General features: G+C 65.1%; 1 protein-coding gene and 3 non-coding genes across 7 annotated transcripts; 3 read left to right on the plus strand and 1 right to left on the minus strand.

Annotated features, from left to right (window-relative positions):
* Positions 1–660: 660 nt before the first annotated feature.
* Positions 661–824, plus strand: LOC131556386 (U1 spliceosomal RNA). The gene has a single exon (XR_009274623.1). It is a non-coding gene; the product is annotated as a U1 spliceosomal RNA (small nuclear RNA).
* A 1,453-nt stretch (positions 825–2,277) lies between these two features.
* LOC131556387 (U1 spliceosomal RNA) lies at positions 2,278–2,441 on the minus strand. Its single transcript, XR_009274624.1, has one exon. It is a non-coding gene; the product is annotated as a U1 spliceosomal RNA (small nuclear RNA).
* A 2,152-nt stretch (positions 2,442–4,593) lies between these two features.
* On the plus strand, positions 4,594–4,758 carry LOC131556392 (U1 spliceosomal RNA). The gene has a single exon (XR_009274628.1). It is a non-coding gene; the product is annotated as a U1 spliceosomal RNA (small nuclear RNA).
* A 430-nt stretch (positions 4,759–5,188) lies between these two features.
* On the plus strand, positions 5,189–21,711 carry CAD (carbamoyl-phosphate synthetase 2, aspartate transcarbamylase, and dihydroorotase). Of its 4 annotated transcripts, XM_058800952.1 has the most exons (45): positions 5,189–5,282; positions 5,476–5,615; positions 6,594–6,723; positions 6,893–7,035; positions 7,139–7,280; positions 7,767–7,938; positions 8,785–8,970; positions 9,047–9,159; positions 9,279–9,424; positions 9,508–9,639; positions 9,853–10,086; positions 10,193–10,414; positions 10,714–10,902; positions 11,111–11,235; positions 11,312–11,445; positions 11,519–11,631; positions 11,716–11,966; positions 12,037–12,283; positions 12,834–12,932; positions 13,023–13,247; positions 13,322–13,504; positions 13,597–13,815; positions 13,896–14,063; positions 14,134–14,316; positions 14,388–14,492; positions 14,569–14,817; positions 15,022–15,103; positions 15,276–15,442; positions 15,609–15,773; positions 15,857–15,988; positions 17,037–17,238; positions 17,309–17,499; positions 17,568–17,708; positions 17,816–17,911; positions 18,308–18,446; positions 18,538–18,585; positions 19,044–19,088; positions 19,192–19,346; positions 19,432–19,506; positions 19,786–19,998; positions 20,159–20,284; positions 20,358–20,513; positions 20,588–20,689; positions 20,775–20,869; positions 21,588–21,711. In XM_058800952.1, exons 1-45 carry the CDS (start codon positions 5,198–5,200, stop codon positions 21,688–21,690), a joined length of 6,768 nt encoding a protein of 2,255 aa, XP_058656935.1. In that variant the 5' UTR covers positions 5,189–5,197; the 3' UTR covers positions 21,691–21,711. The 4 variants fall into 4 exon arrangements, with proteins under 4 accessions (XP_058656935.1, XP_058656932.1, XP_058656934.1 ...); XM_058800949.1 differs by lacking the exon at positions 18,538–18,585 and having other exon boundaries at positions 5,198–5,282; positions 18,308–18,457; positions 19,049–19,088; XM_058800951.1 differs by lacking the exon at positions 18,538–18,585 and having other exon boundaries at positions 5,198–5,282; positions 17,816–17,884; positions 18,317–18,446.
* Positions 21,712–21,726: the final 15 nt, after the last annotated feature.

Raw genomic sequence — 21,726 nt, forward strand, 5'->3', positions numbered from 1 at the left:
GCTGTCCTGGACTGTGCTGAGCCCAGTACAGAGCATTACACCCAGCGCGGTCCCGCGGAGCCCCGCCGGTCTCTCGCAGCCCCGTGCCCCTTTCCCCGGGCAGGCCCAGCCACCGGCGGAGCTCTCGGTGTCCCGGACACAACCCCGTGTCCCTTTCCCCGGGCCCGGCGCTGCCCTCCGGCTCCGCTCCCGCTGCCGCTCCCGTGCTGGCCGCGCTCTGCTGCGGCTGCGGCTCCGCTGCGCTCTGACACCGAGTCCCGGCAGCACCACGGCACCGGCACCGGGACCAGGAACCGGACCAGGAACCGGACCAGGACCAGCAGCCGGTTCCGGTCGGCGAGGGGGCGGGGCCTGGAGAAGCCGGGCCGGGGGGCGGGGCAGTGGGAGCGCGCGGCAGAAGCGGCAATAGCGGTGCGGTAGCGGTGAGTGGGCGTGTCCATGCAGATTTGTGCCCGCCGCGCGGCATGCCGGGCCCGATCCCGCGCCAAGCCCGCGCTGTCCCGGCGCGTCCGCGGGCTTGGCGCAGGCCGGGCCGTGCCGGGCCGTGCGGGCTGGGCCGCAGCGCGGCAGGGCCGGGCGGGGTCGGGGCCGGGCCGGGGCGGGCGTGCGCTGGGCGGGCGTGCGTTGGGCGGGGCAGGCGGGCGGTGGGGTGTGTCGGGCATACTTACCTGGCAGGGGAGACACCATGATCAGGCAGGTGGTTTTCCCAGGGCGAGGCTCATCCCTTGCACTCCGGGTGTGCTGACCCCTGCGATTTCCCCAAATGCGGGAAACTCGACTGCATAATTTGTGGTAGTGGGGGACTGCGTTCGCGCTCTCCCCTGGTGTTTCTGGTTAAGGACAGAATCGACGGAACGCCTTCTGGAAGCGTACGGAATTTCGTTACCTTGTGTCCTTGGCAGTTACTGTGTTCTCATTAGCTCTTCCGCTCGTCCTTTTCAGAGCGGGTTTTTCTGTATTTGCAGCTGAAGCCTCCTTTGCTGCGCATTTCGTTTGTTACGGTTCAGCACTCTCGGAGGTCTCTGTGGTCATGATGACCCCGAGATGTCTTAGGGAGCCTCTCTTCCCAGCCCGGCAGCCGAAGAAGGAGCCAGGATTCCTCTGTTCTCGTTCTCAAGGCTGTTTATTATTTCTTATCTATAACATTCTTTCTCTGACCTCCGAGGTGTGTCTGGCAGGTCGGGTTCAGGCACAGTGACCACCTTCAGAGGCGGCTTTATCTTTTATACAATAAACTACGTGTACATTAATTTCCCCATACCTATCACCTATGTTAGACAGTCTCTGCCCTGAACCAACCGAAAAGTGCCACCATCACAGCAGAAGATGGAGGCCAAGAAGAAGGAGAAGGACTGGACATGCCCAGATTCCTCCATCTTGCCTCGTGAGCCTCCATTCTAAAAACCCCAAAATCCCACCTTTCACCCTGTGATAAACTATCATTCTACTTAAACTTTCGTAAAAGCTTGTGAATCCTCATACAAGGTTGGCAATTGGTTTTTCCAAGAGCTAAAATCGAAAGCACAGGTGTTTTTGACTCCGTGTCAAGGTCTCCGAGCCCCCTGTCAGGGTCTCGATTCCTCCAGGTTAGCCAGAGGAATTTCTTGCGTTCCGACAAAGCACAACATTGTACGCAGTTTGTTCTATTCAGCAAGAAAGGGGATGAATTCCCTTTTATATCAACTCTAATGGTTCACAAGGACCATGAGTTCCCGTCGCTGGAAGTGCAGTAGCACTCGCGGACCCGATCGGTGTGACCGGGACAGCGATCACCGAGCGGGACCGGCATCTCTGCGCCTCCTGCCCGGCTCGGACCTGCTCGGAACGGCTTGGAGCCGCTCGGAACGGCTCGGAACGGCTCGGAACGGCTCGGAAGGGCCCGGAACCGCTCGGAACAGCTCGGCACCGCTCAGAACCGCTCGGACCAGCTCTCCGCCACGTGTTGCCCTGGGCCCGCAGGTCGGGGTGGGACCGGCCAGGATCATCCCGGCTCCAGACGCGGCATTCCTGACCCCCCTCGGGAGCCGCTCTCCAATTCCAGCGGGGAATAACCGGGGCACCGGCAGCGCTCGTTTGCGGAGGGCACGGCGGGAGCCCCTTCAGGACCCGAGGCTATCCCTGAGCCACCTACCGGGGACGGGACGGGGACACTCTGACAGCCTCCGTTAACGCGGTTCGGAGCCGAGTTTCACTCAAGGTCCCCTACTACGGGGACCAGAACTGACATAGGCTTTCACTAGTAGGATCGACTAATATCTATTCTTTGAGTAGAAAACCCAGGGGAGAGCGCGAACGCAGTCCCCCACTACCACAAATTATGCAGTCGAGTTTCCCGCATTTGGGGAAATCGCAGGGGTCAGCACACCCGGAGTGCAAGGGATGAGCCTCGCCCTGGGAAAACCACCTGCCTGATCATGGTGTCTCCCCTGCCAGGTAAGTATGCCCCACCCGCCCCGCCGCCCGCCTGCCCCGCCCAACGCACGCCCGCCCAGCGCACGCCCGCCCCGGCCCGGCCCCGACCCCGCCCGGCCCTGCCGCGCTGCGGCCCGGCCCGCACGGCCCGGCACGGCCCGGCCCGCGCCAAGCCCGCGGACGCGCCGGGACAGCGCGGGCTTGGCGCGGGATCGGGCCCGGCATGCCGCGCGGCGGGCATCTCATTTGCATGGACACGCCCCCAGCCGCGGCAGCGCCGGCACCGGCCCCGGGCTCTGCTCCCGCCGCCCGTGCCGGGGCTGCGGGGTCCCCTCCCCGCCCGCGCCGGCTCCGTGCCAGCCCCCCGGCACCGGGACAGGAGCTGGGACAGGAGCTGGACTGACCCGGGCCAGTCCCCCGGCACCGGGACAGGAGCTGGGACAGGAGCTGGACTGACCCAGGCCAGCCCCCGGCACCGGGACAGGAGCTGGGACAGGAGCTGGACTGACCCGAAACGTCAGCGCTCGGCAGGGCTGAGCAAACGAGGGACCGGCCCCGGCAAGGAGTGTAAAAATGTTTTTTTGTGATTCGTGTCGATGGGCAATGGAATCAGCAAATGCTTGTGTCTGCTGCTGCAAAAGTGAACCCAGTCCCCTGGGATAACTGCAAAGAACGGTTTTGAAACTTTCTGACCAAATAAAGCATAGAACAAAAAAACAAAAAAAAAAAAAAATAGAAGAAGTATAGTAAAGTAAAGAGATGAGGAAGCAAAAACGATTGATGCTTAGAATAAAATAGAGGAAGCGGTGGTTAAGCTAAAGGATATTGCAACAAAGCAATGAAATGCTTATGTATAATAAAAAGCTTGGTGCGCTGGTACCAGACAAAAATCATGTAGCAGATGCTGGTGAAATGCCTCCCTTCAGCTGACCACAAGAAGGACAGTGTGAAAAACGCCAATCACTTGTTTTTAAATTTTTTAAAAGTTTAATAGTAATAAAATAGTTATAAAAATAGTAACACAATTAGAGTAATAACAATTTGGACAAATTGAATTAAGACAATATGAGACAATAAAAACAAAGAGTTACGGATGTCCGGGTACCTTTTCTGGGCAGCACGAGCCCGAAAAAGGACACCCGTTAACAAAGGATTGACCCTTAAGAACAGTAGCCCGTTGCATATTCATACACCTCATCCGTGATGCATAAATTCCATTCAAACACAGGATTCTGTCTGGTCTTCATCAACTTCTCCCCTCTAATCCTAATAGCTCCTTCGAGGCGGGAAGAAGTCAGTTTCTTCCGATAAGAAGGCCATAAATTCTTTTTCTCTGAACGAACTAGGTGTCCTGTGGCTGTTATCTCGCTGCCAGTCCTTTCTTTAAAAAAAAAATCTTCCATAGCACAGTTTCTATTTTAACAACCTATTTTTATAACCTAAAACTATATTTAACGCAGTACTTAAGAAAATTAATGCAGCATTGCTTTCTAACACAACACATATTATATTCATTTTAATATTTGCGAAAAGCCAATCATAAAATACATGCATTTTTCACAACAGGAAGCCGACAACTACTTGGAAAGATTATGAAATGTATGAAATGGCTGATCCCAGCTCATTGATATTTGCTGATTCGGACTAACCAAGCACACTGGAAAATGCATCGTAGCCTTAAAAACAGTTCATACCCGCTGGTGAACTTGTAAGCGGTGTGTGCGAGGGGAGCGGTGACTGCCCGGCCACCCAGCGCTGCTTGCCTGCTCTCTTTAAAATAAAGAAACATAGAAATAAAATTCGGTTTGGATGTTAAGTTTTGTATCAGGAGGCAGCGCTGGAGCTGTCCGGGTGCCCCTCCCGCGGGTCCGGCGGGCGCGGAGCGGCGCAGCCCCGGCACGGGCGGCGGGAGCAGAGCCCGGGGCCGGTGCCGGCGCTGCCGCGGCTGGGGGCGTGTCCATGCAGATTTGTCCCCGCCGCGCGGCATGCCGGGCCCGATCCCGCGCCAAGCCCGCGCTGTCCCGGCGCGTCCGCGGGCTTGGCGCGGGCCGGGCCGTGCCGGGCCGTGCGGGCCGGGCCGCAGCGCGGCAGGGCCGGGCGGGGTCGGGGCCGGGCCGGGGCGGGCGTGCGCTGGGCGGGCGTGCGTTGGGCGGGGCAGGCGGGCGGCGGGGCGGGTGGGGCATACTTACCTGGCAGGGGAGACACCATGATCAGGCAGGTGGTTTTCCCAGGGCGAGGCTCATCTCCTTGCACTCCGGGTGTGCTGACCCCTGCGATTTCCCCAAATGCGGGAAACTCGACTGCATAATTTGTGGTAGTGGGGGACTGCGTTCGCGCTCTCCCCTGGTTTTCCTGGTTAACGATAGAACGAATACATGGGATGGGACGATATCCGTGGGAGCGCTACTTGCCCGCTTCTCTCTATTCGGGAGCCGTTCTTGCGGTCCAGGACCGCGAATTCCCTATCCAGCCTTGTGCCTGGCGTGATACCGGTGGAGCTCCGGTGCTCGCCTGTACCAGCATCTCCAGCCATGCCCCGCCAACCGGCTGTCAGGCCCTGGCTCGATGCTTTCCTCTGCCCCGCTATCGCCCCGCCATCGGCCGGTGCTCCCGGTGCCGCGCTGTCCCGCCATCGCCGGTGCTCCAGGTGCCGCCGCTGTCCCGCCCCGGGGGCGGTGCCGCTGCCGCCCCGCCCCGGATCCTCCCGCCGCCGCTGCAGCCGGGCGGGCTCTCCCCGCTCGGTGGCCGCCGCGGAGTCCTGGAGCGGAGCGCACGTGGCGGCGCCATGGCCCGGCTGGTGCTGCAGGACGGGTCCGTGCTGCCCGGCCGCCCCTTCGGGGCCGTCGGGGCCGCGGCCGCGGGGGAAGTCGGTGAGTGTGGCCGGGGGCCGGGATGCTGTAGGGCGGCGCGGGAGCGGGAAGGAGCGGGAAGGAGCGGATCCGGCCGGGCTCGGTGCCTCCCTCCGCCCGGGGCCCGCCGTGGGGCCTGTCCGGGGCGCGGGGCCGGGATGGGCCCGGCCGTGCCCGGCCCGGTGCCCCCATCACCCCGTGCCCATCCCCGCAGTGTTCCAGACCGGCATGGTGGGCTACCCCGAGGCCCTGACCGACCCCTCGTACAAGGCGCAGATCCTGGTGCTCACCTACCCGCTGGTCGGTAACTACGGCGTGCCCCGCGACGAGCCCGACGCCTTCGGCCTCAGCAGGGTGAGCAGGGGCCCTGCGCGTCCCGCCCGGTGCCGCTGTGGCGGTGGCACTACGGGACGCTGCAGGGTGTCACGGGTGCCAGGGCGGGATGGTGCCAGGGCACAGCGAGCGGCACATGGTGGCACGGAGAGGTTTGGCTCCGACGTGCGGGGCTGCAGTGGGGTCTGACATGGGGAGGGCCGGGGCTGGGCAGAGGAGACCCCCGAGCGCTGGGGTGCCCTGGCAGCCCATGGGGTGCTCTGGGCCGTGTGTGGGGTGCGGGCTGTGTGTCCCTGGCAGCCCATGGGACAGGCTGTGTGTCCCTGGTGTCCCTGGCAGCCCGTGGGGCGCAGGCTGTGTGTCCCTGGCAGCCCATGGGACAGGCTGTGTGTCCCTGGTGTCCCTGGCAGCCCGTGGGGTGCAGGCTGTGTGTTCCCTCAGCTGGGCTCTATTGCAGGGTGGGAATCTCGAGCCCCTGTGCCAGAGGGGCTGCTCAGCCCCAGCCCCCTCCAGCCCCTTGGCCTCCACGCTGTCCGTGCTGGGGCAGAGTCCAGCGCTGCTGCGGCCGTGCCCCGCCGGCCTCCCCACGCCCACCCTGCGGGGTCTCGTGTCAGCAGCCCTCCCTGGGCCGTGCTGGGTGGGTGCCAGTGCCCTGATCCCATGGCACGGGACATACTGATGTGGTCGGTGGGAGTGGTGCTTTCCCATGGGCTTTCTTTGTGCTGCAGCTGTGCCAAGCTGAGGGTTCCCGTGGCATGAGCTGTGTTGGCATGTGGGCAGTGGTCCAGCAGCGCTGTGGGGGCCTGGGTACCCCATTCTGGGGCTCCCTGATCCAGAGGGACTTTGCTGGACTGAGGCTCAGCCTCGCTGCATAGGTGTGGGCAAAGTGGGGGCAGGTGGCAGCCCGGCAGCGGGAGGGCTGGTCCTGTGCTCTGGGAATGGGGTCTGTGATCCATGGGCTTCTCCTGGGCTGGTGACCCTCTGCCTCTGTCCCTGCAGTGGTTTGAGTCCAGCAAGATCCACGTGGCTGCGCTGGTGGTGGGCGAGTGCTCAGAGACCCCGAGCCACTGGAGCGCATCCCAGTCCCTGGACCAGTGGCTGAAGGAGCAGAACATCCCCGGGCTGGAAGGTGGGACTGGGGAGATGGCAGGGTGGGACTGTGGGTCTGCACGTTCTGAGAGCAGACCCGTCTCTGTTGAGCTTTGCCCACCCGGGGCTGGAGCCTCTGTTGGGATTTGGGGCGACGGCGCTGCTGGGGCGGGCCGGGGCCCGGGGCCGTGTCTCACAGCCCCTCGCAGGGGTGGACACCCGGGCGCTCACCAAGAAGATCCGCGAGAAGGGGACGCTGCTGGGGAAGCTGGTGCCGGACGGGACCCCCGAGGGCAGCGTCGCCTTTGAGGACCCCAACACGGAGCACCTGGTGCGGGAGGTGTCGCTGAAGGTGTGCGGGGCTCCGGGCGGGGCCGGGGGCTGCGGAGGGGCTGTGCGGCCCTGGCTGTGGGGCTGCCCCGGCAGCAGCCCCGGTGATCGCTCCCCTCCCGCAGGCGCCGCGAGTGTTCAACGCGGGCGGGTCCCTGCGCGTCACCGCCGTCGACTGCGGCCTGAAGAACAACCAGATCCGCTGCCTGTGCCGGCGGGGCGCCGCGGTCACTGTGGTGCCCTGGGACCACCCGCTGGACCCTGCAGGTGAGGCGGCAGTGCCTGGGGACAGGCTGGGGTCCCACTGAGGGGATGGGGGGAATGGGATTTAGCCGTGTCGGCATGTTCAGCGCTGGGGACAGCGGGCACCTGTGTCCTGCTCAGTGCTGTGGGGTGCGGAACCTCGGTGCCATCATTCCTGGGGGCTCTGGGGCTCAGGCCCTCAGTGTGGCACCACAGGAGCAGGGCCATGGGCTCGGGATGCCTTGCTGTGGTGGCATGGGGGACTCTGGTCTGTGGTATTGGTGTGGCTTGGGGCACCATAGGGGACTGGCAGGGCCTCGCTGCCACCTGAATGGTGCTGTGGGCTCAGAACACCTTGGCTGTAACCCTGCTGGGTGTCTGGGGAGCCACAGGCTCAGGGTGCTGCTCTGCCGGGAGTGCCTGCAGTGGGCCTGTGGGCACCTTGGGAGCCCCTCTGTAATGCTGAGGGGCTGGGGGCCCCACTCTGACCCTGCTGCTCTCTGGACACAGCCTTTGACGGGCTGTTCATCAGCAATGGCCCAGGGGACCCACAGCTCTGCCAGGAGACAGTGTCCAGCCTACGCCAGCTGCTGGATGCGCCCCAGCCCAAGCCCATCTTTGGCATCTGCCTGGGCCACCAGCTGCTCGCCCTGGCCCTCGGTGCCTCGACCTACAAGATGAAGTGAGTGGGTGTGGTGGTACGTTTTAGTTAAATGGTTTGCTCTGTTTCACCCCTCAAAAATGTGCATTTTATTCCAAGCCTGTGATCCTCCCCTGCGGTATCATGGGTCTGTAACCCCATTGGCCCAAATCTTATTCCGTGCCCACTTTGAATCTCCCTGTTGGGCTGTGCTGGAGAGACCAGAGTCTCTCTTGGCCTTTTCCTCTCTTGGCCCTTTTCCCCCCAGGCTCTCCCTCTCTCCCCCTTCTCCCTCAGAAGCCATGCTGCTCCCGGGGCTGGGACCCGCAATAATTAGCACCCTCATCTAATGAGCACCCTCAGAAGCCGTGTGGAGTCCTTGCCTGCCTGCTGCTACCAGCGAGCACACAGCTTGGGGATCCCCCAAATGAACTGCAACAATTGTGGGTCCAGAGCTGGCACAGGGCTCCTGGCTGTGGAGCTGGCTGACAGCTGTGTGTGTGCCTTTGTGGTGGTGTTCACAGGGTCCCAGGATGAGGGAAGAGAATCTGACTTCGGGTTTCAGAAGGCTTGATTTATTATTTTATGATATATATTATGTTAAAACTATACTAAAAGAATAGAAGAAAGGATTTCATCAGAAGGCTAGCTAAGAATAGAAAAGTAATGAAAGGCTTGTGACTGACCAAGACAGTCCAGACAGCTGGGCTATGATTGGCCATTAATTAGAAATAACCACACGAGACCAATCACAGATGCAGCTGTTGCATCCCACAGCAGCAGATAACCATTGTTTACGTGTTGTTCCTGAGGCCTCTCAGCTCCTCAGGAGCAGAAACCCTAAGGGAAGGATTTTTCAGAGAATGTCACAGCTCCATACCCCGCCAGGTACGGGAACCGCGGGCACAACCAGCCGTGCGTGCACGAGGACTCGCGGCGCTGCTTCATCACGGCGCAGAACCACGGCTTTGCGGTGCAGGCGGGCAGCCTCCCGCCCGGCTGGCTGCCGCTCTTCACCAACGCCAACGACGCCTCCAACGAGGGCCTGGTGCACCAGAGCAAGCCCTTCTTCAGGTGGGCCTGGGCTGTGGGGCTGGGGGGCTGTGGGGTGTGGGGCCGTGGGGCATGCCCTGCCTGACCCCCTGCACAGTGTCCAGTTCCACCCCGAGCACTGCGCCGGCCCCACCGACCTGGAGGGTCTCTTTGATGTCTTCCTGGAGGCGGCGCGGGACCTGCGGGACGGGCAGGGCGGCGCCCGCACAGGTGGGTGTGAGTGTGAGTGTGAGTGTGAGGGCCAGCCGGGACCCTGGGCCGAGGGCTGCAGGACGGGGCTGTGTGTGTCCCCAGCCCTGTCCCCAGCGTGCCACATCCCCCTCCACCAGTGCGGGAGCGCCTGCAGGAGTGGCTGACCTACAGCAAGGCCCCAGCGGGGCACTCGGAGGCAGCCCGGCCCCGCAAGGTGCTGATCCTGGGCTCCGGGGGCCTTTCCATTGGGCAGGCAGGCGAGTTCGATTACTCGGGGTCACAGGTGAGTGCCAGTCCCAGGGCAGGGGGTGGTAGTGGCCTCAGGGGCCCAGGGCCACCAGCAGTGACCCCTCTGCTCCCCATGAGGCCATCAAAGCGCTGAAGGAGGAGAACATCCAGACGGTGCTGATCAACCCCAACATCGCCACCGTGCAGACCTCCAAGGGACTGGCAGACAAGGTGTACTTCCTGCCCATCACCCCGGAGTACGTCACCCAGGTGAGCACCGGGATGCTGGCTGGGAGAGGGCGATTTGGGCATGCAGGGATGGCAGAGCTGGGGCATCGGGGAGGGCTGGGCTGGGGGGTGGCCCAGAGCCTGGTGCGGTGGGGCTGGATGGGGTTGGAAGGCACCTGGGGGGCAGCACGGATGAGGAGGCAGCTGGAAAGCACGGGACCCACCGTGGTTTCTGTCCCCCTCGCCATGCCCCAGGTGATCCGGAACGAGCGGCCTGATGGGGTGCTGCTGACCTTCGGGGGACAGACAGCCCTCAACTGCGGCGTGGAGCTGACCAAGGCGGGCGTCCTGGAGCGGTACCGCGTGCAGGTGCTGGGCACCCCCGTGGCCTCCGTTGAGATGACGGAGGATCGCAAGGTCTTCGTGGAGAAGATGGAGGAGATCGGGGAGCACGTGGCGCCCAGCGAGGCTGCTGCCTCCCTGGAGCAGGTCTGGGGGCTGTGGGGGCTGTGGGGCCGGGCAGGGTCCTGTCCCTGCTGTTCCTGACCCTCCTGTTCCTGACCCTTGCTGTTCCTGACCCCGTTGCTCCCCGCAGGCACAGGCAGCAGCTGAGCGCTTGGGGTACCCGGTGCTGGTGCGCTCTGCCTACGCCCTGGGAGGGCTGGGCTCTGGCTTCGCCAACAACAGGGAGGAGCTGGTGGCTCTGGTGAGCCAGGCCTTCACCCACACCTCCCAGGTGCTGGTGGACAAGTCCCTGAAGGGCTGGAAGGAGATTGAGTACGAGGTGGTGCGGGATGCCTACAACAACTGCATCACGGTACGGGATGGAGGAGGCCCTGGGCTGCTGCAGGGGGATGGACGTGGGGCAGGGGCTGGGGGCTTGTGCTGCTCCTTGTCCCCAGGGAGGGCTCCCCAGTGCCTCTGGTGGGGCTGGCACAGCTGCTGTGTGCCACTGGGAGCTGCACCCTGTGAACAGAGCCCTGCACCCAATGCTGGGTGTCCACCCTGTGGGACACATCGTGTATTCCAGTCCTGACTGGGCAGGGGAGGATGTGCTGGGAACTGGGAGGAACACACCACACGCAGCACGTGGAGCAGTGACCCCTCTGCTGCCAGGTGTGCAACATGGAGAACCTGGACCCGCTGGGGATCCACACGGGCGAGTCCATCGTGGTGGCACCCAGCCAGACCCTCAATGACACCGAGTACTTCATGCTGAGGCGCACAGCCATCAAGGTGGTGCAGCACCTGGGCATCGTGGGCGAGTGCAACATCCAGTTTGCCCTCAACCCCGAGTCAGAGCAGGTACGTGCAGCCCCCTGCGGGTTCTGGCTCCTTCTGCCAATCCCCAGCCTGGGGGATCTGGCTCCTGCCCCAGCTGTCCCACGAGGCTGTGCCACAGCAGGCCCCGTGCTGCAGCATCCCTGGGACACTGCGGGCCTGGCCGTGTCACCGTGTCCCTGCCTTGGCCTGTTCCACGGCCCCCCTGACCCTGCCTGCCTGCTGCCCACAGTACTACATCATCGAGGTGAACGCGCGGCTGTCCCGCAGCTCGGCCCTGGCCAGCAAGGCCACTGGCTACCCGCTGGCCTACGTGGCTGCCAAACTGGCCTTGGGCATCCCCCTGCCCCTCCTCAGGTGAGGTACCACCAGTGTGGGACAGGGTGCTGCCCTGGTGGGACGGCCCCAGCCGCTGACCCCGTCACCTCCTCAGGAACTCCGTCACCAACTCCACCACGGCCAGCTTTGAGCCCAGCCTGGACTACTGCGTGGTGAAGATCCCGCGCTGGGACCTCAGCAAGTTCGTGCGTGTCAGCACCAAGATCGGCAGCTCCATGAAGAGCGTGGGTGAGCACAGAGGGACGGCACCGGTGGGCACGTGGCGGGCGCAGGACCCGCCTGCTCACCCCACCTTGTGCAGGGGAGGTCATGGCCATTGGGAGGAACTTTGAGGAGGCGTTCCAGAAGGCTCTGAGGATGGTGGACGAGAACTGCGTGGGCTTTGATCACACGGTGAAGCCGGTCTCAGACATGGTGAGCGCTGGTGCTGGCTGTGCCATTCTGGGGGGAGAGGTGCCCACCTGCCCCCTGGGCCACCCTCACCCCTCGGCCTGGCAGGAGCTGGAGACGCCGACGGACAAGCGGATCTTTGTGCTGGCGGCGGCGCTGCGGGCCGGCTACTGCATCGAGCGGCTCTATGAGCTGACCAAGATTGACCGCTGGTTCCTGCACAAGATGAAGAACATCACGGACCACGCGGTGCTGCTGGAGTCCTACCGCGGCCAGCAGGGCACCATGCCGCCCGCCGTGCTCCAGCGCGCCAAGCAGCTCGGCTTCTCCGACAAGCAGGTGGCCCTGGCCGTGCTCAGGTGAGGCGGGGAGGGGACGGCCCTGCTCTGCTCCCTGCCCGGCTCCCGCCGCTCACCCCGCTCTGTGCAGCACCGAGCTGGCCGTGCGGAAGATGCGGCGCGACCTGAAGATCCTGCCGGTGGTGAAGCAGATCGACACCGTGGCCGCGGAGTGGCCGGCCCAAACCAACTACCTGTACCTGACCTACAACGGCTCTGAGCACGACCTGGCCTTCCGTGAGCCCCACGTCATGGTCATCGGCTCCGGCGTCTACCGCATCGGCAGCAGCGTGGAGTTTGACTGGTGTGCTGTGGGCTGCATCCAGGAGCTCCGCAAGGTCAGGCGGGCCCCAGCTCCCTGTGGAGGCAGGGGTGGGTGTCCCTGCTCCGAGGATGAGACTGGGCAGGGGTTGGGGGCTCTGGGCTCACCGTGTCCCACCTCTACCCTGTGGAGTGAGGGGTGGGTGTCCCTGCTCCGAGGATGAGGCTGGGCAGGGGTTGGGGGCTCTGGGCTCACCGTGTCCCACCTCTACCCTGTGGAGTGAGGGGTGGGTGTCTTTGCTCAGAGGATGAGGCTGGGCAGGGCTTGGGGGCTCTGGGCTCACCTTGTGCCACCTGCACCCTATGGAGGGAGGGGTGGGTGTCCTTGCTCAGAGGATGAGGCTGGGCAGGGGTTGGGGGCTCTGGGCTCACCGTGTCCCACCTCTACCCTGTGGAGTGAGGGGTGGGTGTCCTTGCTCAGAGGATGAGGCTGGGCAGGGGTTGGGGGCTCTGGGCTCACCGTGTCCCACCTCTACCCTATGGAGGGAGGGGTGGGTGTCCTTGCTCAGAGGATGAGGCTGGGCAGGGGTTGGGGCCCTGGTCTCACCTTGTCCCACCCTCCAATAGATGGGCTTCAAGACAATCATGGTGAACTACAACCCTGAGACAGTGAGCACCGATTATGACATGTGTGATCGCCTCTACTTCGACGAGATTTCCTTTGAGGTGAGGGGCTGGGGCCTGCCAGCTGCGGGGCTGGGTGGGGGCTGCCATGGCTCCATCCCAGCCCTGCCCCTGCCCTGCACCTTGCTGCAGGTGGTGATGGACATCTACGAGCTGGAGAACCCCGAGGGTGTGATCCTGTCCATGGGCGGGCAGCTGCCCAACAACATCGCCATGGCGCTGCACCGGCAGCAGTGCCGCATCCTGGGCACCTCCCCGGAGGCCATCGACTCCGCCGAGAACCGCTTCAAGTTCTCCCGCCTGCTGGACTCCATCGGCATCAGCCAGCCCCTCTGGAAGGAGCTCTCCAACATGGAGGTGGGCCCAGCGAACAGGACAGGGCTGCCCCAGCGTGGCTGTGTGTGTGTGTGCTAAGTTCCTTCTGTCCGCAGTCAGCCAAGCACTTCTGCTGCAAGGTGGGCTACCCGTGCGTCGTGCGCCCCTCCTACGTGCTGAGCGGGGCTGCCATGAACGTGGCCTACTCAGACAGCGACCTGGAGAAGTTCCTGAGCAACGCTGTGGCTGTGTCCAAGGAGCAGCCTGTGGTCATTTCCAAGTTCATCCAGGAGGCCAAGGTCCGTGCAGGAGGCTGCTCCAGCCCTGGGGTGCCCCCTGAAAGCCCCAGCCCCCAGCCCAGGGACAGGCTGTGACCGCGCTCTGCTCACAGGAGATCGACGTGGACGCGGTGGCCTGTGATGGCGTGGTGGTGGCCATCGCCATCTCAGAGCACGTGGAGAACGCTGGGGTGCACTCGGGGGACGCCACGCTGGTGACACCCCCCCAGGACATCACCCCCAAGACGCTGGAGCGCATCAAGGCCATTGTGCACGCCATTGGGCAGGAGCTGCAGGTCACAGGGCCCTTCAACCTGCAGCTCATCGCCAAGGTGCCTGGGACTGGGACTGCATGGCCAGGGGAGAGCAGCCCACACTCCCAGCCCTGCCTCATCCTGTCCCCTCTCTCCAGGATGACCAGCTGAAGGTGATAGAGTGCAATGTTCGTGTCTCCCGCTCCTTCCCCTTCGTCTCCAAGACCCTGGGCGTGGACTTGGTGGCTCTGGCCAGCCAGGTGATCATGGGTGAGGATGTGGAGCCCGTGGGGCTGATGACGGGCACAGGCATTGTTGGTGTCAAGGTGAGTGGGGGCCGTGGGGCCGGGCTGGGGTGCAGGGCTGGGCATTCCCTGAGCATCCCCCTGCCCCCAGGTGCCCCAGTTCTCCTTCTCACGCCTGGCGGGCGCTGACGTGGTGCTGGGTGTGGAGATGACCAGCACGGGCGAGGTTGCCTGCTTCGGGGAGAACCGCTGCGAGGCGTACCTGAAGGCCATGCTCAGCACCGGCTTCAAGATCCCCAAGAAGAACATTCTGCTGACCATCGGCAGCTACAAGGTGCGTGGGGTCAGGCTGCTGCGAGGCCGGGGGTCCCTCTCTGCCCTCTGACCGGCCCCGCTTGGTTCCAGAACAAGAGCGAGCTGCTGCCCACGGTGCGGACGCTGGAGAGCCTCGGCTACAACCTCTATGCCAGCCTTGGCACCGCCGACTTCTACACCGAGCACGGCATCAAGGTCAGGGCTGGGGGCTCCCTGCGGGGCCGGGACACTGCCGGGGCGTGCAGGGCCCTGATGGGGTCACTGCCCGCAGGTGAAGGCCGTGGACTGGCACTTTGAGGAGGCTGACAGCAGCGAGGCCGGTGCCCGGGAGAGCCAGCGCAGCATCCTGGACTACCTGGCCGAGAACCACTTTGAGATGGTCATTAACCTGTCCATGCGCAACTCGGGCGGCCGCCGCCTCTCCTCCTTCGTCACCAAGGGCTACCGCACCCGGCGCCTGGCCGTCGACTACTCCGTGCCCCTCATCATCGACATCAAGTGCACAAAGCTCTTCGTCGAGGTGGGCTGGGGCGCCTGGGGACCGCGGGTGTGAGCACAGGGAGCAGAGCAGGGCAGCAGAAGCCCTGCTGTGGGTGCTGCGGGGCAGGCTCTGTGTGCGGGTGCCGCTGCGCAGGGGTTGGTTTTGGGGGGCACCTCGGACAGGCATCATCCCCTGGCCCCTGCTGCTGCCCCTGGTCCTGCCTCACGGCTGCTCTTTCTGCAGGCACTGGGCCAGATTGGGGCAGCACCCCCAATGAAGATGCACGTGGACTGCATGACGTCCCAGAAGCTCATCCGTCTGCCAGGTGGGTGTTCAGTGGCCCCAGGGCAGAGCACAGAGCAGGGACAGTGCTGGGAGCCAGGCCGGGCACATCTGGAGGTGCTGCAGAGATGTTTCCATGCTGCACTGGGGGGATGGCCTTGTCCCTCGTGTCCCTGTAGCCAGCAGCTGCCAGTGCTGACACTGACACTCCCCAGGCCTGATCGATGTCCACGTGCACCTCCGTGAGCCGGGTGGCACCCACAAGGAGGACTTTGCATCAGGCACGGCAGCTGCCCTGGCCGGGGGTGTCACCATGGTGTGTGCCATGCCCAACACCAGCCCTGCTGTCACCGATGCCACCTCTTTCGCCTTGGCACAGAAGGTGAGGAGCTGCTGCCAGCCTGGTGCTCCCATCCCCTCCTGTGCCGGCTGTGGTGGGCTCACAGCCGTGGTGGGCTCACATCCATGGTGGGCTCACTGTCCACAGTGGGCTCGTTGCTGGTGGCAGGATGGTCCCACCGCAGCACCCACTGCCTCTTGTTGTGCAGCTGGCTGAGGCTGGGGCCCGCTGTGATTTTGCTCTCTTCCTGGGGGCTTCTGTGGACAACGCTGGCACCCTGGGCCCCCTGGCTGGGGCAGCCGCCGGGCTCAAGATGTACCTGAACGACACCTTCTCCAGCCTGCGGATGGACGACGTGTCGCTGTGGATGGAGGTGAGCAGGGGGGCCGGGGCTGGCAGGGGCTGGCAGGGGCACGTGGCTCCTGGCCCCGGTGCCCACCAGCCCTGTGCCCCCAGCACCTGGAGCAGTGGCCGCGGCACCTGCCCATCGTGGCGCACGCCGAGCGGCAGACGGTGGCCGCCGTGCTGATGGTGGCCCAGCTGTACCAGCGCCCCGTCCACATCTGCCACGTGGCCCGCAGGGAGGAGGTGAGCAGGGCGAGCTCTGGGCTCCAGGGAGGGAGCACGGGGCCCTCTGGGTTCCACACTTATTGGAATATTACCAATATTGCCAGACAGGACATGCCTTGGCTTGCCTGGCCCTGCGCCTGGACCAAATAGTGGCACTGTGGTGTTTCACCTCACAGACACCTTTGGCTGCCTGGGTGTGTGGTGTTTCACCCCACAGACACTTTGGGCTGGCTGGGTGTGTGGTGTTTCACCCCACAGACACCTTTGGCTGCCTGGGTGTGTGGTGTTTCACCCCACAGACACCTTTGGCTGGCTGGGTGTGTGGTGTTTCACCCCACAGACACTTTGGGCTGGCTGGGTGTGTGGTGTTTCACCCCACAGACACTTTGGGCTGGCTGGGTGTGTGGTGTTTCACTCACAGACACTTTGGGCTGGCTGGGTGTGTGGTGTTTCACTCACAGACACCATTGGCTGGCTGGGTGTGTGGTGTTTCACCCCACAGACACTTTGGGCTGGCTGGGTGTTGCACTGGGCCCATGGGGACAAGGCCAGGCATGCCGGGACTCCAGTGCTGCTGGGATGGAGCTTCCCCCCATAACAGGGGCTGCTCCTCAGGTTTCCCTCTGTGGAGAAGCTTTGAGGCCATGGTGAAGGAAAGGAAGGAGTTGGTTCTGATGGAGGGTTGGGATGCAGAGCTTTATTCTGGCCCACAGGCCTCTGAATGCAGCACCAGCTCCCACAGAACTCCCTCAGCCCGTGGGTGCTGCTCCTTTAACCCCGGGGAGAGGGCAGGGAAAGGGTCGGGAGCCACCAAGCAGGGACAGGAGGGCAGGGACAAAGGGACAAGGGACACCTGGATGGCCCAGTGCCCCCCAGGGGTAGAGGGCATCCTGTGACTCTGCCAATCACTGAATGCCCTTCTGGAATGGCAGGACTGACAGACAGTGCTGGGTGGGGAAAGGAGAGGTGACTGACACACCTGGGAGGGAATGATCATGGGAGGGACCCGGGTTCTGGGGTAACCCCTGCAATCACAGCACAGCGCCCCTAACCTCGGCTGCCGCAGATCCTGCTCATCAAGGCGGCCAAGCAGAGAGGGGTCCCGGTGACATGCGAGGTGGCCCCGCACCACCTGTTCCTGAGCCGGGACGACCTGGGCCGCCTGGGGAAGGGCCGTGCGGCCGTGCGGCCCGAGCTGGGCACCCGCCAGGACGTGCAGGCGCTCTGGGAGAACATGGACATCATTGACTGCTTTGCCACTGACCACGGTTAGTGCCCAGGGGTGGTGGCCGTGGGGAAAGCGGTGGGGACAGCCCCGGTGACAGCCCCGTCCTGCAGCTCCCCACACGCTGGAGGAGAAGCAGGGGCAGGAGCCGCCCCCTGGGTACCCTGGCCTGGAGACCATGCTGCCGCTGCTGCTGACGGCCGTCTCCGAGGGGAGGCTCAGCGTGGAGGACATCGTGCAGCGCCTCTATGAGAACCCTCGCAAGATCTTTGGGCTGCCTGCTCAGGAGGACACCTATGTGGAGGTGTGTCCTTGCCCTCCCACCCCAGGTGCAGCCCCCACCCTTCTGCCTCTGACCCGCTGTCCTGGCAGGTGGACCTGGAGCAGGAGTGGATCATCCCCAGCAGCACAGTGTTCTCCAAGGCCCGTTGGACCCCCTTTGAGGGCATGCAGGTCAAGGGCACGGTGCGCAGGGTGGTCCTGCGTGGGGAGGTTGCTTACATCGATGGGCAGGTAAGGTCCTGGCTCCTTTCCTTCCTGTACTGAGGGTGCCCCCATCACAGAGGGGGTCTCCCAGTGCTGACCCCATTTCCCTAATCCCATCCCTGCCGTGGCTGCAGGTGCTGGTGCCCCCTGGCTATGGGCAGGATGTGAGGAAGTGGACTGCAGGAGCTGCACTGCTGCCACACGTTGCCCCCAGCAAGGAGATTGTGAAGGTACCGGGGTGCACAGATCCGGCAGGGGTCCCTCTGTGCTCCATTCTGGTCTCTGTTGCAGCCCCCCGAGCAGTCCCGGCCCGTGGCTGGTGACGTGCTGAGACTGTGAAGGTACTGGGCTGCACAGATCTAGTAGAGGTGTCCCTTGTGCCCTGGCTCCATTCTGGTCTCTGTTGCAGCCCCCTGAGCAATCCCGGCCCATGGCTGGTGATGTGCTGAGACTGTGAAGGTACCGGGGTGCACAGATCTGGCAGGGGTCCCTCTGTGCCCTGGCTCCAGCCTGGTCTCTCATTGCAGTCCTGGCCCGTGGCTGGTGACGTGCTGAGACTGTGAAAGTACCGGGGTGCACAGATCCGGCAGGGGTCCCTCTGTGCTCCATTCTGGTCTCTGTTGCAGCCCCCCGAGCAGTCCCGGCCCGTGGCGGGTGACGCGCTGCGTGGACGGGCGCCCAGCCCGCGCCGGCCCGGCCCCGCGGGGGACACGCGCTTCCACCTCCCGCCCCGCATCCACCGAGCCTCGGACCCCGAGCTGCCAGGTACGGGGCGGGCGGGCAGCGGGCGCGCTCCGGGGCCGGGTGGGACCGTGGCTGGGCGCCCCGCTGACGCCAGCCCTTGTGTCCCGTTCAGCGTTCCGGAGGCTGGGAGCCGCGCACCGCCCGGGCGCCCGAGGCACCGGTAATGTCGGGGGCTCACTGCTGGCACCACGTGCAGCCCATGAGTGCATCCCCTCCCCCAGGTGCCCTGCAGGCCCCGGGCTGCCCGCGTGCCCCCCGAGGGCCCCTTGTGGCACCCGGCACCAGGGCTGGGCGCTGTAGGACAGGGCACGGCCGTGCCGCCCGCTCGCTCCTGCCCCAGCCTGCGTGGCACCTCGGGGACCCTCACTGCCGGCGTGACCTGGGGGTGGCCAGCTGGGAACCGCGGGGCGAGCAGGGAGAGGGTCACAGCACAGCGTGGGGCTCGGACTGCCTGTCTCTGGTTCACCGTCACTCTGGCGTCACGCCATCGTGGTTTCACCCGGTGTTGCCACGCGCCCGCAGGGCTGTGCCACACTGGCAGTGCGCTGGGACAGGAGCAGGGCCTGGGGTGCCACCTCTGCCACATCCCTAACACCCCTGCTCCCCTCTCCCACCCAGCTGAGGACACTCGAGAGAAGGGCAGCAGGAAGGCAGCGGAACCGGGTGAGTGCAGCAGGGGCCCACAGTGGGGATGCCGGCTCTGGGGCTGGTGGCTGGGCCCCTCAGGGCACGCCTGTGGGCTGACTGGCTGCTCTCCATGCCACAGATTCGGCAGCGACCCAGGACAGCCACTTCCACACGCTGGGCCCTGTCCCGCGCCAGACGTCCCCGCAGCGCGCCCCCCACTTCCAGACCTCCCCGCTGCTGCACCCCCTGGTCGGGCAGCACGTGCTCTCTGTGCGGCAGTTCTCCAAGGAGCAGGTGCCCGGCCGGGCGGGCAGGGGGCTCTGGGGGCTGTGGTGCCTCCTGTGCCCCCGCTGAGCCCCGGCGCCGCCTGTGCCCGCAGCTGTCCCACCTGTTCAACGTGGCACACACCCTGCGCATGCTGGTGCAGAAGGAGCGCAGCCTGGACATCCTCAAGGTGAGCCGTGCCCGGAGCACTCACCTGTGCCATGGGCACCCCGAGGAGTCCTGTGTACCCCACGGGGGCCCCGTGCACCCCAAGGGACCCCCAGGCACCCTGAGGGAGCCCCGGGCACCCCGAGGAGCCCCGTGCACTCTAAGGGAGTCCTGGGCACCCCGAGGAGTCCCGGGCACCCCGAGGGACCCCTGGGCACCCCGAGGAGCCCTGGGCACCCTAAGGGAGCCCCGTGCCAGGCGGGGTGCCAGGGCTCCCCAAGCTGACAGCCCGGCCCTGCAGGGGAAGGTGATGGCCAGCATGTTCTACGAGGTGAGCACGCGCACCAGCAGCTCCTTCGCGGCAGCCATGAGCCGGCTGGGGGGCTCCGTGCTGTCCTTCTGCGAGGCCACCTCCTCGGTGCAGAAGGGCGAGTCGCTGGCTGACTCCGTGCAGACCATGTGCTGCTACGCCGACGTGCTGGTGCTGCGGCACCCCCAGCCCGGCGCTGTCGAGGTGAGAGGCTCAGGGCAGCTGCCTCCTGCTCTGGGGGCACCGGGGACTGCCCCGAGGGCAGGGATGGTGCTGTGCTCCCCGGCTGGGCCGGGCTGGGCTCCCCTGCCCTGGGGCCACGGGAATTGTGTCCCGCCTGCCCTCACTGCCCTGCCTTGCCCAGCTGGCCGCCAGGCACTGCCGCAAGCCGGTGATCAACGCGGGGGACGGCGTGGGCGAGCACCCCACGCAGGCACTGCTGGACATCTTCACCATCCGCGAGGAGCTGGGCACGGTCAATGGCATGACGGTGAGCTGGGGGGCAGAGCCACGGCTGGGGTCTCAGGGGGCCCCGGGCAGGCCGGGCTGACCGCTGTCCCCAGATCACCATGGTGGGGGACCTGAAGCACGGGCGCACGGTGCACTCCCTGGCGCGCCTGCTCACGCTGTACCGCGTGCACCTGCGCTACGTCACCCCGCCGGAGCTCCGCATGCCCGCCGACATCACCAGCTTCGTGGCCTCCAGGGGCATCCAGCAGGTGAGGGGTACGCCGGGGGGTGGCCCCCACACATTCCAGCCCTGTGTCCCCCCCAACCTCACGGTGCTGTGCAGGAGGAGTTCGGGAGCATCGAGGAGGCGCTGCCAGACACAGACGTGCTGTACGTGACCCGCATCCAGAAGGAGCGCTTCCAGCGGGCCGAGGACTACGAGGCTGTGAGTGAGGGGAGCCTGGCTCCTGCAGCCCTCGGGGGGCCCGGGCACTCCCCTGCCCTGCTCAGGGCCCTGTCTGTTCCCTCAGTGCTTCGGGAAGTTCATCCTCACACCCCACATCATGACCCGGGCCAAGGAGAGGATGGTGGTGATGCACCCCCTGCCCCGTGTCAACGAGATCAGGTGGGGAGGGGGCAACGGAGCTGGGGCGGCTGCAGGGGGCCAGGGGAGGTGTGGAGGGGGTGTCTGGGAGAACGGGTATGAAATGTACAGGGCAGAAGGGGTGTGCACAGGGCATGGGGGCTGTGGGAGGGCACTGGGGTCCCTGGGGCACTGGGGTTGCTGGGGCAGTGGGGTCCCTGGGGCAGTGGGGTCGCTGGGGCACTGGGGTCCCTGGGGCACTGGGGTTGCTGGGGCAGTGGGGTCCCTGGGGCAGTGGGGTCGCTGGGGCAGTGGGGTCGCTGGGACACTGGCAGGGCCATGGGAGCTGTGTGTGCTGAGGGTGTCCGGGAAGGCACCGGGGGTCAGGGGCAGGAGGACTGCGGTGTGCCGGGCAGGGCTGGGGAGAGCTCGGAGCCGCGGGGACTGCACTTGCTGGGCTTGGGGGAGCCAATCCGCTTTGAGCGGTGGCTGCCGGGTCCGGGGGGTGTCAGGACTTCCGCGTGGGTCAGGGAGGTCTTTAGAGTCCCATGGGGGTGCAGAGGTCCCGGGACGAGTGCGGGCTGGAGGATCCCGGGGCAGGCGGGCTCGGGGACCCCGGGAGGGTTTGCTCAGGAACCCCGGGGCGGGCGGGCTCAGAGGCCCCGGGGCTCGTTCGGGGGTCCCGGGCCTGGCTCGGGGGTCCGGGCCGGGTTCGCTCGGGGGTCCCGGGGCGGCGCACGCTGATGCCGCGTTTCCGCAGCGTGGAGGTGGACTCGGACCCGCGCGCCGCGTACTTCCGGCAGGCGGAGAACGGCATGTACATGCGGATGGCGCTGCTGGCCACGGTGCTGGGCCGCTACTGACCAATAAACGCCCTGGGTCGCGATACGGCATCGCGC

The sequence above is a fragment of the Ammospiza caudacuta genome, chromosome 3, assembly GCF_027887145.1.
Source record: "Ammospiza caudacuta isolate bAmmCau1 chromosome 3, bAmmCau1.pri, whole genome shotgun sequence".
Lineage (NCBI taxonomy): Eukaryota > Metazoa > Chordata > Aves > Passeriformes > Passerellidae > Ammospiza > Ammospiza caudacuta.